This window comes from Gracilinanus agilis, chromosome 4 (assembly GCF_016433145.1).
Source record: "Gracilinanus agilis isolate LMUSP501 chromosome 4, AgileGrace, whole genome shotgun sequence".
NCBI lineage: Eukaryota > Metazoa > Chordata > Mammalia > Didelphimorphia > Didelphidae > Gracilinanus > Gracilinanus agilis.
Window position 1 is genome coordinate 139693778 of NC_058133.1, and position 16662 is coordinate 139710439.

Genomic DNA, 16662 nt, shown 5'->3' on the forward strand with positions numbered 1-16662 from the left:
CAAGACAATTACAGAATCAATAATCCATCATTTGGATTGGGGGCCCCCTATTGTATGTCTTCTGTTCCTTGCCTCCTTCTTTGCTGACTAGCAACCCTGGATAGCAGAAAACCCAAGTTGAAGTCCAGCCTTAGACACTTAGCAGCTGTGTGACCCTGGTCAAGCTATTTGGCTTCTGTCTGTCAGGCACTGTGCTAGGAACTGAGGATACAAATGTAATTATTGAAACAATTTCTACTCTCAAGAATCCCACAAAGTTTCCATTCCAAAAGAGGAGACAGTAAATCTATGTATGTCTGCATATATGTATCTTCCATAAATAGAGAGAGAATAAATATAAAAAGATAAATGTCAATAAGTACAAAGGGGTTGAATAGAAAGAAGATAGTTTTAGAAGGAGCATACATAGTTCAAGGGATCAGGAAAGTCTCATGGAGGAGGTGGGGCTTGAGCTGTGTGTCTTGAAGGAAGAAAGAGATTCCATGAGAAAGAGGTGAGAAGGGAGTGAATTCCTGGCAGGAGAATAGCCTGTGTAAAGGCACAGATTTGGGAGATTTTTGAAGATGTTTAAAGAACAAAGAGAAGGAGGATTCAGCTAGATGGCAAATTTCAGTAGGGGGAGTAATGGGCAATGAGACTGGAAAGATAGACCAGGGCAAAGTTGAAGTGGGCTTTAAAAACTAAATAAAGGAGTTTGTTTGATTCTAAAGGCAGAAAGGAATCACTGGACTTGAATGGGTAAAAAAGTCTGCCTATACTTAAATAAATCACTTTGACTGCAATATGATGGATTGATTGAATTGGGGAGAGACTTGAGATAGAGAGACCAATAGGATACCATTGCAATAATCTAGAAGAGATGCAATGCGGACCTAAACTAAGGTGGGTGCCCCATTAGACTGGAAGCTCATTGAGGGTAAAGACTGTCTTTCATGTTTGTGTCCTCAGTGATTATCACAGTGGCTGGCACATAATAGATGCTTTTAAAATGTTTATTGAATGTCTGAGGGAGAAACAACAAAGTTTGGTAAATGAATGGATACATGGAGTGAAGGGAAATTAAAAGAGAAGGATAATCCAAGGTTATGAACCTGAGGTTCTGAGGAAAATGGTGGCTCCTTAGATAGATACAAGGAAATTTAGAAGAGTAATGGGTTATAGACGGAAAGATAATGAGCTCTATTTTAACATATGTTGAATTTGAAAGTTCTCTGAGACATCCAGTCTGAAATGTCTAACAGGCAATTAGGGATTTTAAAATGAAGTTCAGAGATGATATTGGAGCTGGATATAGATGTCTGATAGTCAGTCATCAACACAGAAAAGAGGGTAGGTGATGATTAAACCCAACAGGGTTGATAAAGTCACTAGGAGAGTCAAACAGGAATTGACAACCTTTGACAGAACTTTGAGGAACACCACAGTTGGTGGGATGTGATAGGAATAATGAATGAGAAAAAAGGACTGAGAAGGAACAGTCATATGGATAGGGTGATAACCAGGAGAGAGTAATGTTATGAAATCATATAAAGAAGAGAGTATGTGGTGTCAAATGCAGCAGCGATGGAGAAGGATTTGATCTGGAAACAGTCATTAGAGAAGATAGAAAAGACTTCTAGAAAATTATGCTAAGTGAAGTAAGCATAATGAGGGAAACAATATTCACAAACAGCCTGTTTTCATCCAATTGTGTCTATCTTACCTCACTGAAATTAATACCCTACTCTCTAATGTGCCATCATGACAGAGTGATTCTCAAAGTCTAAACCAGAAAATTCTGAAAGAATATATCAAGATAAAAAGAGACTCAAATATGAGCCCAGGGACAGATCATGTGTCCAATACCCAAGCACTAGATCAATTGAGCAGAGAGATTAATCAAGAGAGAGCTGGTCATCAGGTGATACATTTTTCAGTTACAACTTGTGAGATATAGAAGAAGGTTGTAATCAGCATAGTAATTAGGAGAATACCTGTACAATTAAAATGGTTTTTTTCCAAGTATGAACCTGAGCATGGCCTTTGATGGAAGACCACGGAAAACCCCGTGTTTCTTCTCCAATGAAGGTCTCTTTATTTCTTAAATACAAGAGCTAAGAGATTCCCTTCTCAAAGTTTTGCTTAGGGGTCCAAAACTTAAGTTATATCTTTAAAGCTAATTCTTAACTGTGACAAAAAAAAATCCCTACAGTATATGTAGGGGAAACATTTTTTGGAAAACATTGGGCCATATCTAAGAAAACAAACTTAGTAAGGATGAATGTCAAGTGTTACATTTGAGTTTAGCAAAAATCAGCTTCACAAGTACAGGTTGAGAGAGGCATGACTAGAGAATATTCTGTTCACATGAAAAAAGACCTAGGGGTTTTAATGAATTGTGAGCTCTGTAAAACTCAAAAGTGTGATATGACAGCAAAAAAAAAAAAAAAAAAAAAAAAAAAAGTTAATGTGGTCTTGGGGTACAGCTTTAAGAAAAGAACAACATCCAGGACAAAGAAGATGAAAGACCACTGTTTTCAATTATGAGTGTCATGTTTTTAAAAGGACATTGACAAGCACGAGTGTTTCCAGGGAAGGAAGAACAAGATGTTATGTGGCCCTGAGACCACATCATCTAAAAATCTATGGAGAGAGGGCAGCTGGGTAGCTCAGTGGAGTGAGAGTCAGGCCTAGAGACGGGAGGTCCTAGGTTCAAACCCGGCCTCAGCCATTTCCCAGCTGTGTGACCCTGGGCAGGTCACTTGACCCCCATTGCCCACCCTTACCACTCTTCCACCTATGAGACAATACACCGAAAGTTAAGGGTTTAAAAAAAAAATCTATGGAGAGAAAAGAGAATGTTTGACTTTAAGAGCAAACAAACAAAAAACTTAGGCAGGGGTAGAGATGGAGGATAGTCACAACAGACATTTTAAAGGATTTGAAGAAATGCTACGTGGATGAGGAACTCCCCTTGTTCTGATAGTCCCAAATTTCAGAAGGAGAATCAATAGGGGAAAAGATGCAGAAAGGTAGATTTCATGTAAATGAAAGGGGAAACTCCCGAACAATTAGTGTTTTCTCAAACTAGAATGGGTTGCCTTGGGAGATAATGGGTGTTCTGTCATAGGTTTTCAAGATAAGGTTGAAAGAATACTTATTAGGGATATTCTAAGAGGATTCCTGTTCAGGTATGGGTTAGACAAGATAGGGACTTCGAAGTTCTTAATTTCTAACACAGAGATTTGGGGATTCTATAATCAAAGTGTGTTATAGGAAAGAGAACATATTCCTTAATGAGAAAATATAATTTTTAATTTAAAATAATTTCAAATTAACCCATTAAGGAATGAAAGGCACATTTTTTTCCTATTCATATGGAATACAAAATTTAACTGAGAAAGAGATTTTTAAGTAGTTGGCCTGTTAAATGCTCTTCCTCTCTGGGGTTGTTGGAGTTTTACAATCTCACTAGATGGCAGCATTGCTTATATACACTAGAATAATTGCCCATCTTTGCCCTAAACCCTTCCCCCCATTTACAAAACTAGAACTACCCAAGGCAAGTGGGCATGGGGTTCTTGTTATTTCAGCACAACCAGATTCAAAACTTAACCCTAATCCAGAAACTTAAACATAAAGACCCTTGTTAAGTACAAATTCCTGAATGGTTACTAACAAACCAAGTACCTTGCTTTACTAGCAAAGAATGCTATTGTCTGAATTCTCTAAGATAAGCACAAAAGCAAAACATATGCTTACAAAAAAGACTTAAGTGGCCCAATTTTTCTGACCCATATAAGTTAACCAATCCAAAGGGAGTTGATCTGAGATGATTGCTGACAAAAAGGGGAAATATTGCTCTGTGATTAATAAGTATTTATTAACTACCTACCACATGCAGAATACTGTGCTTGTACTGGGGAAGATTAAGAATTGGAAAAAGAAACACAGAACCCTGCCCTCCAGAAGTTTCTAGTTAAATGAATATCAACAAAGAGGGGACTAAAATATATTATGTTACATAAAGATTTACAAAATTAAGTGAGAAGAAGGTTCTTAATAATAATAATATAGCTAACATTTACATAGTGTTTACTATGTATAGCACTGTGCTAAATGCTTTATACACATCTTGTTTGATCCTCACAACCCTGGGAGATAGATGCTATTACTATTCTTAGTTTACATATAAAGAAACTGAGGCAAACTTGCCCAGCACGTAATATATGTCTATGGCTGGATCTGAACTCTAGTCTTCATAACTCCAGGTCTGGTGCTCTGTCTAACTGGCTATCTCTTTACCAATATTTGGAATTTTGGAATAGAGGGTTCAGGGGCAGGAGGAAGAAGGAGAAGGATCAGAGAAGAATTCTTGGATAGCATAGTTTTTTGAGTTGGACTTTAGCAGATGACTTAAATAATTTAAAGATGGGAATGGAGAACATTTCAGGCAAAAGTGAAGTTATTGAGTATTTGAGGCAGGAGAGGCAGAGAGAGATACAGCCTGGCAACAAAGATTAATGAAGAAACTGAAATGACACAGGATGGAAAAAGAAATAGAAAAGATAAAATGATGGCAGGTTATAAGAAGCTTTAAATTCCAGGCAAAGGAATTTGACATAAAATAAAGATTTTTAGTTAATCAGGGAGCCACTGAAGAGTCTTGAGCAGAAGAATATGTTGAGTCCCTGATTAATGTCTAAGAAACATTATTCTGTCTGTGGCATATAAGATGGATTGGACCAGAGAAGAGGACATGGGAAAACCTGTAAGGACATTGGAATTTTAGGAGGGGTGATTAAAGGGATGGAAGTCTGAGTGAATCCTCCATGAAGAATTCTCACGCCTGCATTATTATCTGGGGATTTATGCAGCCTATCCAATCTTCCTCTTCTGATTGACTCTTTGGTCCTCCGCAAGCCCCAACTCTCTGGTCATCATGTTACCTAGACCGTCATTAGGTACCTTCATAGGATCCACATTATACAGTGCTTTGTATCCCATGCTGTGGTGTGATGACTGATAAAAAGCAGCTGGTCCCCTACACAGTCATGTTCCAATGGGGATTTCAAAAGTAAGAGCTGCTGGCCTTCCATTTGTCCCGTGGAATACGCAGATGAGCTAAAGGTTGTTTGTAATCACCAACAAGAATAAGTAGTGAAAGGTACAGACTGTATGGTGTCCCAAAAGTCTCAGGCCTGCTTTAAGCAATTAAAGTTTTAAATGGCACTAAGTCTTCTGGGGCATCCTGTATTTGTCAGAAAGTTTCTCTTACTCTGGGCACCTACTAATCTTTTGTTACATGGATTCAACTGGTAAAAACAAAGAATTGGGGGGTGAGAGAAGAGGGAAATCATATGGAACTTTTATTATCTGGGAAAAGCCAGGGAGTCATTATAAAATCAGCATGTCAGACACTTTTACAGACTCAGGATACTCTCTGTGGACGAAAGATCTGGACCCAATTAACTTGCAGGCAAATATTGTTATTGCAAGTCTCGTTGCTAAGGAGTTTAAACTCTTATGTATTTGGAAATCCCTAATGGGAGTACAGGAGGGGCCCCACACCTGCCAGGCAAAGCAACTGCTCTCTCCATGTGTCCACAGAAGACCACAAATACAAGCACACCTGCATAAGTTTTTGCACAGCAAGTTTTTCAAGCAAAAAGCCAATTCCCAGGAAACTTATGTAGTCTCCGTTCAATGACACTTTCTCTTTCCTAAAGTGATTGAAAGTGATCATAGTGTTGTAGCTTTAGAGCTAGAAGAAACTTCAGAGCTCACTAGTCCTCATTATTTTATAGATGAGAAAACTGAAGCCCAGAGAGGCTGTGATTTATCTAAGATCACACAGGTAATAAGGAACAGAGCCAGGATTCAAATCCAGAAACTTTCACTCCAAATTCATCTTTCCACTAGCCCAACCTAAGGGCAGGCTCAATTGTTCCCTCTACTGTTATCAACTCCAAACATGGGAGTATCAGAAAAGGGCCTGGCACATAGTAGGCACTTAATAAATGTTTATTGAACGAATGAAACTATAGAACTAATCAACACCTCATCTAAGTTAGTTAAAAGAGAAGAACTGGGCTTGAGATTTCATTGCTATTTCCAGATGAGGACATTCCCTCCAATGATGTAGGTTGGTACTTCCTCTGCAATTTATAGTCTCAAGAGGCTGAGTGATTTGTTCATGGTCATATAGTCAGAATATGTCAGAGGCAGGACTTGAACTCAGGTCTCCTGTCTTAGATGCCAGGTCTCTATTCATTATGCCACACTGCCTGTTGTGAAAATTAAGATACCTAATATACTATTATAGTAGTCTCCCAATTAGCAAACCATCATATCTTATTTTCAGTCTTGTAAGTGGTAGCCTCTCAAACCCAGGTGTTCTCAATGGACAAAATCAGACTTCCCCATTTTGGGCAAAGAAACACATCCCTAGCAGCCTTCTCTGTTTGATGAACATGTAGCATTGAGCTGAACCCAATACTTCTGGGTCAGGGATCAGGAGACTCCAGGCTAGCCCATGCTGCTCCAGATGGGGAAGAAAACAATGTTCTACCTTGACCAGCGTTCCTTAAATTATACATCACAGGAAATAACCACAGGTCCAGAAACTATATGTCCAGAAGCCCCATCTAGTGGCTTGGCATCAGGAGAGCTCATCCAGGCTTGCATCTAGCCTCAAACCATCAAAGAGTCTTCTTCTAGATGAAAACCACTTCCTATACGGTTAAGGAAAACCTGTCTGGAAGATGAGACCCCTTTTGCTCATATTTTAGACCCTCTGAACCCAGAAGTAGTATATTACAGTGAAAAGAACTAGGAATCAGGAGACCTGATTTCATGTTCCAACTTTGCCCACTAACACATTATTCATTTTTAGACAAATCGCTTTCCCTCCAGTGTCCCGGTCTCACAAAATCTCCTAGTTGAAAGGGCTTTTTGAGGAAAAAGATCATGTTCCTCTGGGGAAAGGAATGGGAACAGGGAAAGCTTCATAGAAAAGGTGGCACCCAAGCTGTTTATTGAGGAAAAAGAAGAATTTCTACAGGCACTAAAATCCTGGCATGAAATGTTAGTAAGTTTCTTCTTATAAAGTACTGGTGAAGAATATTGGCTCTGGAATGAATGAATTAACTAAAAGGTATAATGAAGTATTTATGTGCCAGGCACTATGCCTAGCACGAGGAATATAAATACAAGCAGGCAAGAAACTCATGCCTTTAAGATATTTATCTTCTAATGGGGAAAAACAACATATAGAGTTGGAGATGAGAAGGGAAGAATGTGTGCTCATGGTATGGAAAAAGCCAAGAAGTACAAGGATGACTGAGTCCCAAATGAAACAAAGTAAAAGATCACTTTGGTACCCAAGGTCCCAAGAGCAGATTCCAATTTCTGGTGGAAGAAAGATGGCCAGAGTGTAGGCAGGTCTTGAAATAGCCAAGAAATGCATGGCGAACTGAGTTCTAGGAAAGATTGGGCAAAGGCTCATCTTTCAGTGCCCAGAGGAGTCAGAGCATCAAGGCTCAAATTCCCATGTATGACCTTTGGAAAGTCACTCAACCTCCCTACACCCTAGTTTCCTCATCTATAAAATAGGAATATTGGTCTAGATGACCTCCAAGTTCACTTCTAAATTAAATCTATAATTCTAAATCACTTAATCTCTCCAGACCTCAAATTCCTTATCTGTAAAATGAGTGGGTTGGACTAGAGCAAGGCTTCTTAATCTTTTCTGTGTTATAGATCCCTTCTAAAGTCAGATGAAACTGATAGACTTATCAAAACAATGATCTTAATTGTATAAGAGAAACTACATAAGATTACAAGGGGAGTCAATTATATTAAAATATAGTAATAAAAATATAATTTTTAACTTCATAGAACTGAGTTAAGAACTCCAGGGACTGGAAGGTCTCTCAGGTCCCTTTCAGCTCTAAATCTCTGTAACTCTATGCCTTTCCCAGTTCTAAAGTTCTTTGGATCTAGAAATCAGAAATCAGATTCTATATATGACTTTGAATAGTCACTTTAGTTTTCTGGGTCCCAATGTCCTCAAAAGTCACATGAGGAAAGAGGCCAAGATGATCTCTAAAGATTCTGCATGCTATAAAATTCCATTAAATATATTAATATTCCCTGTATATTTAACAACACTGTGGCCTTATTTACCTGGGAAAGGATAATGAATACGATGACACCAACAGAAGAGACCTATACAAACAAAAATAGCAATCCCTATGTGATAATGATGCTCTGTATATGGTAGGTACTTAATAAATGTTGAATGATGCCATTATTTCATAGAAGCACCCCCCAAAAAAACCAACAACAAGATTTGTTCATCAAATGGATAAAATAATATATGTAGAGCATTTTGCAAACCTTAAAAAGCTTATGGAAATGCCAGTTAACTGGTAGTAATTTCATTAATGATGAAGACCATTGATTGCCACTTTCAGAGAGCACTGAAGATTACATCAGTCATGGCTATAGGAGAAACCCTAAGTCCATGGTTTATATGATGGGTTCCAATAACAGTTTTAAATCTCCTTGCTTCATCTCGCTCCTTTGTAGCTAGAGGACATTTTGTCCCATTGTATATTATCCCTGAAAATCCTCTGGGATTTGCCAAAGCTGAACCATAAGGAATGACATCAAGTCACTTAGCAACTCTTTAGTTATCTTTAAGCAAGAGTAAAGGAAAAGGTTCATTTCTAACCTCCACCCAACCCTCCTCAATATTTTCTAAGCTAAAAAGTCCATTGAGTGACATCAAAAGATGCATGAGTAAAACCTATCTACCTGTCAATAGCAGCTGATCAGCAAAGAAGGTGGCCCCTTCTTCACAATTATTTCTTCCTTCCATGATGATTATGAGGGTTGGGCTACAAGCAAAAAAGGTCTGGGGGAGAGGGAGAATTGCTATTCTCAAAGATCTTGGGGTCAGGGCTCTGGGCTTTCTCCATCAGTATCTGAAACAAAATGGTGGTCAAGATGGTAGTGGTAATTTGAATTGCCTGACACACGCTCTTTCTCCCTGAGAGAACCACACTGCTTCAGATAGACTAATTTTTCCACTCTGTGGGTGGCAGTTGATTGGCATTTGATGGCAATAATTGACCCCTTCTTCACAGGAATTGCTTCCTCTCAGGATATGTTGAGTTGAGGTGCCAATAAAATAATTTAGGTAAAGATGTTTATTTAGCTATTTCAGTCATATTCAACACTTCATGATTCCACTTGGGGTTTTCTTGGCAAAGACACTAGAATGGTCTGCCATTTCCTTCTCCAGGTCATTTTACAGATAAGGAAATTGAGGTAATCATAGCAAGTGTCAGAAGCCCAATTTAAACTCAGGTCTTCCTGACTCCATGCCCTGTGCTCTATCCACTGTACCAACCTAGATGTGAAGATGACCAGTACACAGCTGTCAGGCAAGTAGGACTGAGTGATTTGTTCACATACTCCCCATCCTGCACTAGAGTCACAGTCCATATTACTCAGCTGTTGCATGAAATATCTGCTGATTCCATAAAAAAAATGTTAGTTTTCTCCTGCTACTGGAGGTCTTCAAGCAGATATGGGATCGCCACGTTACAGACAGGATTCATGATCTGAGTAAAGTTTAGATTAACTTACCTCTGAGATCACTTTACATTCTGCAATTACATGATACAACAAGGGTTGGTAAATCCATAATAGGGAAAGAGAATAAACATTTAATGAGCACCTCCTATTTGTCAGGCACTATGCTAAATATTATCTTTGATCCATAAGATAAATGTGTATGAGGTAAATATAATGCTAAATCACATCAAATATCCATATGATGCCTTTAATGGTGGCTCTGTGGGGCTTTTTCTGAGGAAGTATAGCTATTTCCTTCCATACTTTTTTTCCTCAAAGATTAGAGATATACACTAAACATGCCTTAATTTCTTTTCCTGATTCATTCATAAATTAATTTAAATCTTTACAATAAGCATTTTTCAAAGTATTTACTATACACTGGATAAAGTGCTAGATGTCAAGGAAGCCAGAAGGTTGAGATGAGAATCTTCTCTTTGTGGAGGTTATAAAATAGCAAGCTCTTTCTTGAATTTTTCTGATACTTCCATTGTACTGTTTTCCTATGAGAAAAAAAAAAAGCTTCTTTCTCCCCATTAATACTTCCCTCCAGTCAGAAATCAATAATCTCATCCTCTAAAATATCATCATGAAATCAGCTAGAGGAATTCATAAAGTTTTCCATTAAAAGTTAGGGTTTCAAATCAGTTAACAGTTAATTAAATCATTAATTTGTAATCAGAAATCTTATTTTTGGACTCTGAGGATAGCATTTTGACTCAGAAATTCTTGCTGTATACAGCAATAAGTCATTTGGAGCAACCTCAGCATTTTTCTGAGGTTGAGGCTATTATTTTAAGGGACTATTAATAATAGTTTTATTTATATCAATCGACAAGTTTTATTGGGTTACCATGATGGTCACTCCGTTTCCTTATCTATAAAATGAATGTACTAGTGATCCCCACGGTCTCTTTCAGTTCTAACATTCTATAATGCTATTACCATAAGTGCTATGGAGACAAACTTCTAAAGCATTTATTTACTGTACTATTAAGTGAAAACTGAGGAAAAGCAGCTGCCATACATCAAGATGGAATTAGCCATTGTTCATTCCTTACCCAGGGTCTCTTATCTTAAAATCCCTATTTTCTTTCAAACACCCCATTCCCCAGCTGCCAGAGCTTTTCTCCACCAAAATTGCCCTTTATTTGTTTTGTTAAATGTACATTAGAGGTATATATATATATTTTCCCTCTGAACATAATGTCAGATTCTTGAGAGTAAGGACTGTTTCATTTTTTGTCTCTGAATTCTCAGTGCCCAGGATGGTGCCTGGCAGAGAGGAGGTGTCTGAGAGTTGGTCATTGCTCAATAGAAGTTAATAATTAGCATGGCATCAAGACACTTGGTTTTCTGACCAAAGTCAAAATTCAACCTATTTCCAATAAATTCTCTTGTAGCTTTTTCTACTAAAGATGTATTTAGTGGAGCTCTTTGTGTGTCTCCGTGTTGGGGGAGGGATCCTCTAGTTCTTGTCATAATGGAGGCATGAATGTTTGGGTGCAAAAAGATCCCTATAAACAGTCCTTCCACATTAATACCTGATGAGAAAGATGCCAAATAATTTTTATTTTAGTTATACAAAATATGTTATTATGTGTTGTATTTTATCTATTATGTACATATGTTATGTTTCATTTTACATATATGTATATAAATACAGCTAGATAGGGCAGGGGATAGAGCACAGGGCTCTGTGAAATTAGGAAGTCTTATCTGAGTTCAAATCTGACCTCAGATACTTACTGGATGATTCTGGGCAAGTCACTTAATCCTGTTTGCCTCAGTTTTCTCAGTTAGAGAAGAAAATGGCAAACCACTCCAGTATGTTTGCCAAGAAAATCCCAAAAAGGGTCACAAAGAGTTGGACACAACTGAAATGATTGAACAACAACACACATACATATACATATTCAATATACATATATTGTATATCATATATATACATTATATATGTACATTATATATATATATACATTGTACATGTACATGTATAATACATTATATATGTAGAGATATATCTTTCTCCCTGTAGATATCTACATAGTTGTATCTCTCTCAATCTAACTAGCTATCGATAGAAGACAGATAGACAGACAGAGACACAGAGACAGAGACAGAGAAAGACAGAGAGAGCGAAGAGGCTGCTTCTTTCCCTGACTGTCCAGTTGGATCATCTTCTTATCTACCAAGAAATCAAACATTTGAGACAGATCTGGAACTCCATTATTAAAAGAGTCAGAAGAAGACCTCTATCTTTGGGTCAATCTTCTATAGTGGATTGATTTTTAAAAGCACTGAAAAGAATTACACAGGGATGGAGAGTGTGGAAGGAGACATTCCAAGCTACACTGATGAAGACATTACTCCTCCGTACATTCCAAAGATCCTAGTACAAAGGATTGTCTGGGTTGTGACTAGAACCAACTTCATTGTCAGCTCACCACTGGTGACCTCAGACCTCCCTCTCTAGAAGAGATTTCTTTATTCCCAGTGTTAGAGTGAGGGGCTTCTCATTCAACTTTGCTCTTGCCAATATGTTTCAGAAATATCATTATAGGAGATAATTTGGAATCTCTAACTTGAAAGGTTATCTCTCCTCTTCCCATCCCCCTTCCTTCAGGAAAATTCTCACTGTAAATCAGGGATTTTGAACAGTTTTTGTATCATGGACCCCCTTGGACAGTCTGGTGAAGCCAATTGGTCTCTTCTCAGAATAATGTTTTAAAATGTATAAAGTAAGATACATGGGGTTATGAAGGAAGCCAATTATATTGAAATATAGTTATCAAAATATTTTTTTTTGAAAAACAAGTCCACGGACTCCAAGTTAAGAATCCCTCATTATAAACCAGCCCAGCCACTGAGAATCTAGCTTATTTTTCAAGACCTCAGAGAAGTCCTTTGGACACCCAGACCTTGTACATGGTTCTATATGCCCCCAAAATAGAGATAGGCAGAGCTTCATTGGCTTAGCTTCCCTTCAAAATACTGGCCTGAAGAAATGGGAGGAGAGGATTGCTCAAAGAATTTTGAGAGCACACTCCCCCTCTTTGGAGGGGCAATGCTCAGGGCACGTCTGTGCAGATGCAGTGGCCTGTGGCGGTATTCCAAAGGAAGGATTTGCTCCTTTTTTAAAAAAAATGTGTGAGCAGGAAAATAAGGCCAGCTATCAGAGCATTCAATCATTTCTGACAAGTTGTCTAGACTGTTGCACTAAAGTATATTTACTACAGGGAGATGCCCACAGCAGGAGACAGTAAGTCTAGCCAGTCCCATAGCCCCTGTCCCTGGGCATCAGCCTGACAAAGTCATGACACAGGAGGACACCGATTCATAGCCAGATACCAAATCTCTTTATCCCAGAGAGATTTCCTCTGGTCCCTTTAGCTCAGGGGAACGTGTGACCTTGTATGTGTTGGAGTTGAAAGGAAGCAATAAAGACCTGTTAGAAAGACAATTCACAAGTCAAACCTTCTCAAGCTGGTGGTCCTTGTAAATGGTATTGAACAGGACCTCAAGCTGGCAAGACAAAGATCTCATTATTTGAGATAACCACAGGTAAAGGAGGAAAAGATTTAGGAAGTGGGGAAAAGGTGGTATGAATAATAATTGAAAACAGGAAGGCTTGAGCAAATCATTTTTGCTTCTTTGAGCCTTAGTTCCCTCATCTGTAAAATCAGGATAATGAGATCTGTAATACCTACTTCATAGGTTTGTGGGGCTCCATTGAAACAATAGATGTAAAATACTTTGCAGTATTTAAAGGACTATATAAGGATCTGATGTTATTCTTAATTTTTCTTAGATAATTCTCAAACATCATTTTCAATAATAGTTTAAAGTCTGCCCCTTCTATGTGGGCCTGCTAACAAGTGATCATTCTTTATTTCCTTTTTTATTAAAGTATTGAGCTGCAGCACTGTGGTTTAGTTCTCAGTACAATTCTGTCAACAGAATAATGAACTGCAAATGTTTATAGATTAGCTTTGGTGGTGGTGATAAAAATTATGAAATGGGCAGAAGCCAGGTATTGGGGAGAGAGCAGCAAGAAACAAATAGAAGACACTCGATAATATTTAATATAAGCACAAAGGACATACTTACTGCCCTGATTGTTTCCCATTCAAGGCAAAGACAAGATGTCGGCTTGGAATCATGAAGTGTTAGAGTTGGATGGGATTTACAAGATCACAATTTATTTTGCAGATGAAAGTAATCAAAGGGAGGCAAAAAGAGAACCTGGCACTTGGTTCTAGTCTCAGCTCTACTAAGGTGGGATCATGAACATGTCATTTCATCTTCCTAGCTTGGACAAGATATTCATGGAACTTTAATCCCACCCTAAAATTTTGAGATGCAAAAATCTTATGTGAGAAAAAAGTACATCATCCAGCACTTGGGAGAAATTATTTTCCATCCCTGTTTTGGAGTTAAAAGACCTTTTTTGCTGTTGTTCCATTGTATCTAACACTCCATGATCTTGTTTGGGATTTTCTTGACCATGATACTGGAGTGGCTTGCCATTTCCTTCTCCAGCTCATTTTATAATGAGGAAACTGAGGCAAATAGAATTAAGTGACTTGCCCTGGGTGACACAGTCAGTAAATGTCTGGAACCAGATTTGAACTCAGGAAGAGGAGTCTTCATGAATCGAGATCCAGCACTTTGTCTACTGTGCCACCTACCTGTGCTAGATTAACCTAAAAGATATAGAACACAGATTATTCCAAGGGGACCTAAATCTATATCTATTGAATAATTCTGTCTCTTGAATACATCTTACTATTTTTAAATGTATGCAAATATTACAGTGATTAATAAAATATCAATTCACTTAAAAGGGTCACCAAATTCATAGTAGCTTTTTGTCATCATAAATTTCCTCTATACCTAGATTTACTATATAGAACAAATCCTTTTATGTGGGCATCTCAAACATTTGGAGTCCCCATACTTGAAGAGGTTAGGATTCATTGCCCTAGATCATGTAAATTTACACATTGTTATTTTGAATCATTGTTCTCCATCAACACTTTAGAATGGATTAATTTATCAGATTCATTGACAAAACAAGACCATGAGCTCTAATCACTGGGAGCCCTTCAGTTAGAAGTTGAATGTAAAAAGAGTCCATTTGATGGGGGTGGGATTAGATGACCTGTTAAAGACTCTTTCAACTCTGAAAGTATATGCCCCCTGTATTCTGTGACTGGCAGAGTCTGGAATGAATAAGAATAAGTAGTGCAACTGGCAAGAGTGGAAGGTTGTGTAGGAAGCAAGGGTAAGTCCCTCAAGGAGGCGAGGATGAAGAGGGATCCCAGGGTGATCCGTGGTTTGTTGAATGAATTACGGATTTAGATTTAAAAGGGACCTTAGAGGTCATTCTGTCCAATCCCCCTCATTTTACAGAAGGGGAAATTGAAGCTTGGAGAAGCAAAGACACATGGTCACAGAGTCAGTAAGGATCCTAAGTAGGATTTGAACACAGGTCCTCCAACCCTCTGCTCTTTCCATTGCACTGTACTGCCTCTGATAACTATATCATAGACCTGCTTTGAAGGAGGTACCAAAAATGAAAAGGGGAAGCAAGCACCAATTGCTTAGTTCACGACTGGCCTCAGGCAAACCCTGCTTGGTTAAGGGCCACCTACCTGGTAGGGGTAGAGTGTGACTCCATTTGTTCTGGACAGGGACCAGGTGCCATCCAGATACTGGTGGGCCTGGATGGCCACTGAGTTGAGGATATTCCCATTGCTGGGGCTGGTGGCCATCTGGAGGCTGACCTTGGCCTGGTGGGTAGGGGATCCATTCTTCTTCTCTGCCCCACTGCCAACCCCAAGGCTATTGGGCTTGCTGCCATGTTTGTTGGTGATGAAGCCCGTATAGTTGGAGGTGGCATAGGAAGCAGGCACAAAGGCCCAGTCTCGGGGCTGCTGGAGGCCACCCACATGCCGGGGCCCCACCAAAGCAGGGATGTTGGCGAGGGGTGGAGGTGAGCTTGGCGACGCAGCATCGTAGTGCTCGCTGTGGGCTGCCTGCTCCAGGGTGAGCACCATCTGGATGGCCTCCTGCTTCAGCTGGTTCAGGTGAGTCGCACAGATGTCGCAGCGGTTGTCTCTTTCGTTCCATGCTTTCCGGATGGTGTTGGGGACCTGGAGCTTGTCGTGGATGGCAGAAGAGAATGCGGGGTCCTAGAGAACAAGCAGAAAAAAAGGAGAGGTTTTTAGTCCAAGGCTGCTGCCATACCAGCAGGACAGGGGGTGGCGAAGGAGGAGGCAGCTGCCAGCTTCAACCAGTCTGAATGACTGGTTAATGAGCTAATCTCTGGATACAATCAAAGAACTGCCACAGGTACGTGAAGTGTTGATGCCTATTAACATCAGTCAGATTTCAACTTCTCACAGTAAAGGTTTTTAGTCATTTTCAAAAATAATTTAAGAACTCTCTTGCCCAGAGCAGTAGAGATAAGTTTTCCAAGCCCTCTTCCTTAGACACATCCAAGAAAAGTAATCAAATCTTCTTTAGCTATCAATGCCTCCTCAGTCAACCAGTCAATCAATCATTATGCATTTATTAAGCACCTTCTTGGTACCAGTCAATGAACTAAGCATAGGCGATATGAAGACAAAAAAGGATTTACCTTTAAATTGCTGACATTCTACTAGAAAGGTAACTTGCACATATATTAGCATATAGACATAACTTTGTAATATTCTAATTTCTCTATGGAGGCAGGGGCAGCACAGATGTAGCCTCACACCAGGAGTCCCCCATTCCAGGCACTTGAGCCACTCTGGCTGTCAGCAGAACCATTGGGCGCCCTTAGAGGGGAGAGGGAGATCTTTGTGTGATGTAAACATAGCAAGTCTCATTATCCCATTTTACAGTCAAGGAATTGAGGTTTAGCCATTTTCAATGACTTGCCCTGGATCACACAGCAAGAAAAGAGAGAGAGAGAGAGAGAGAGAGAGAGAGAGAGAGAGAGAGAGAGAGAGAGAGAGAGAGAGAGAGAGAGAAAGAAAAAAGGGAGAA

General features: G+C 39.1%; 1 protein-coding gene across 1 annotated transcript in view; it reads right to left on the reverse strand.

Annotated features, from left to right (window-relative positions):
- KIF26B (kinesin family member 26B) overlaps nt 1-16662 on the reverse strand; it is a 632023-nt gene that overhangs the window by 389453 nt on the left and 225908 nt on the right. Inside the window, exon 3 of the mRNA XM_044674977.1 lies at nt 15282-15821. Coding sequence (XP_044530912.1) covers nt 15282-15821 — 540 coding nt within the window. The remainder of the gene's footprint in view (nt 1-15281; nt 15822-16662) is intronic.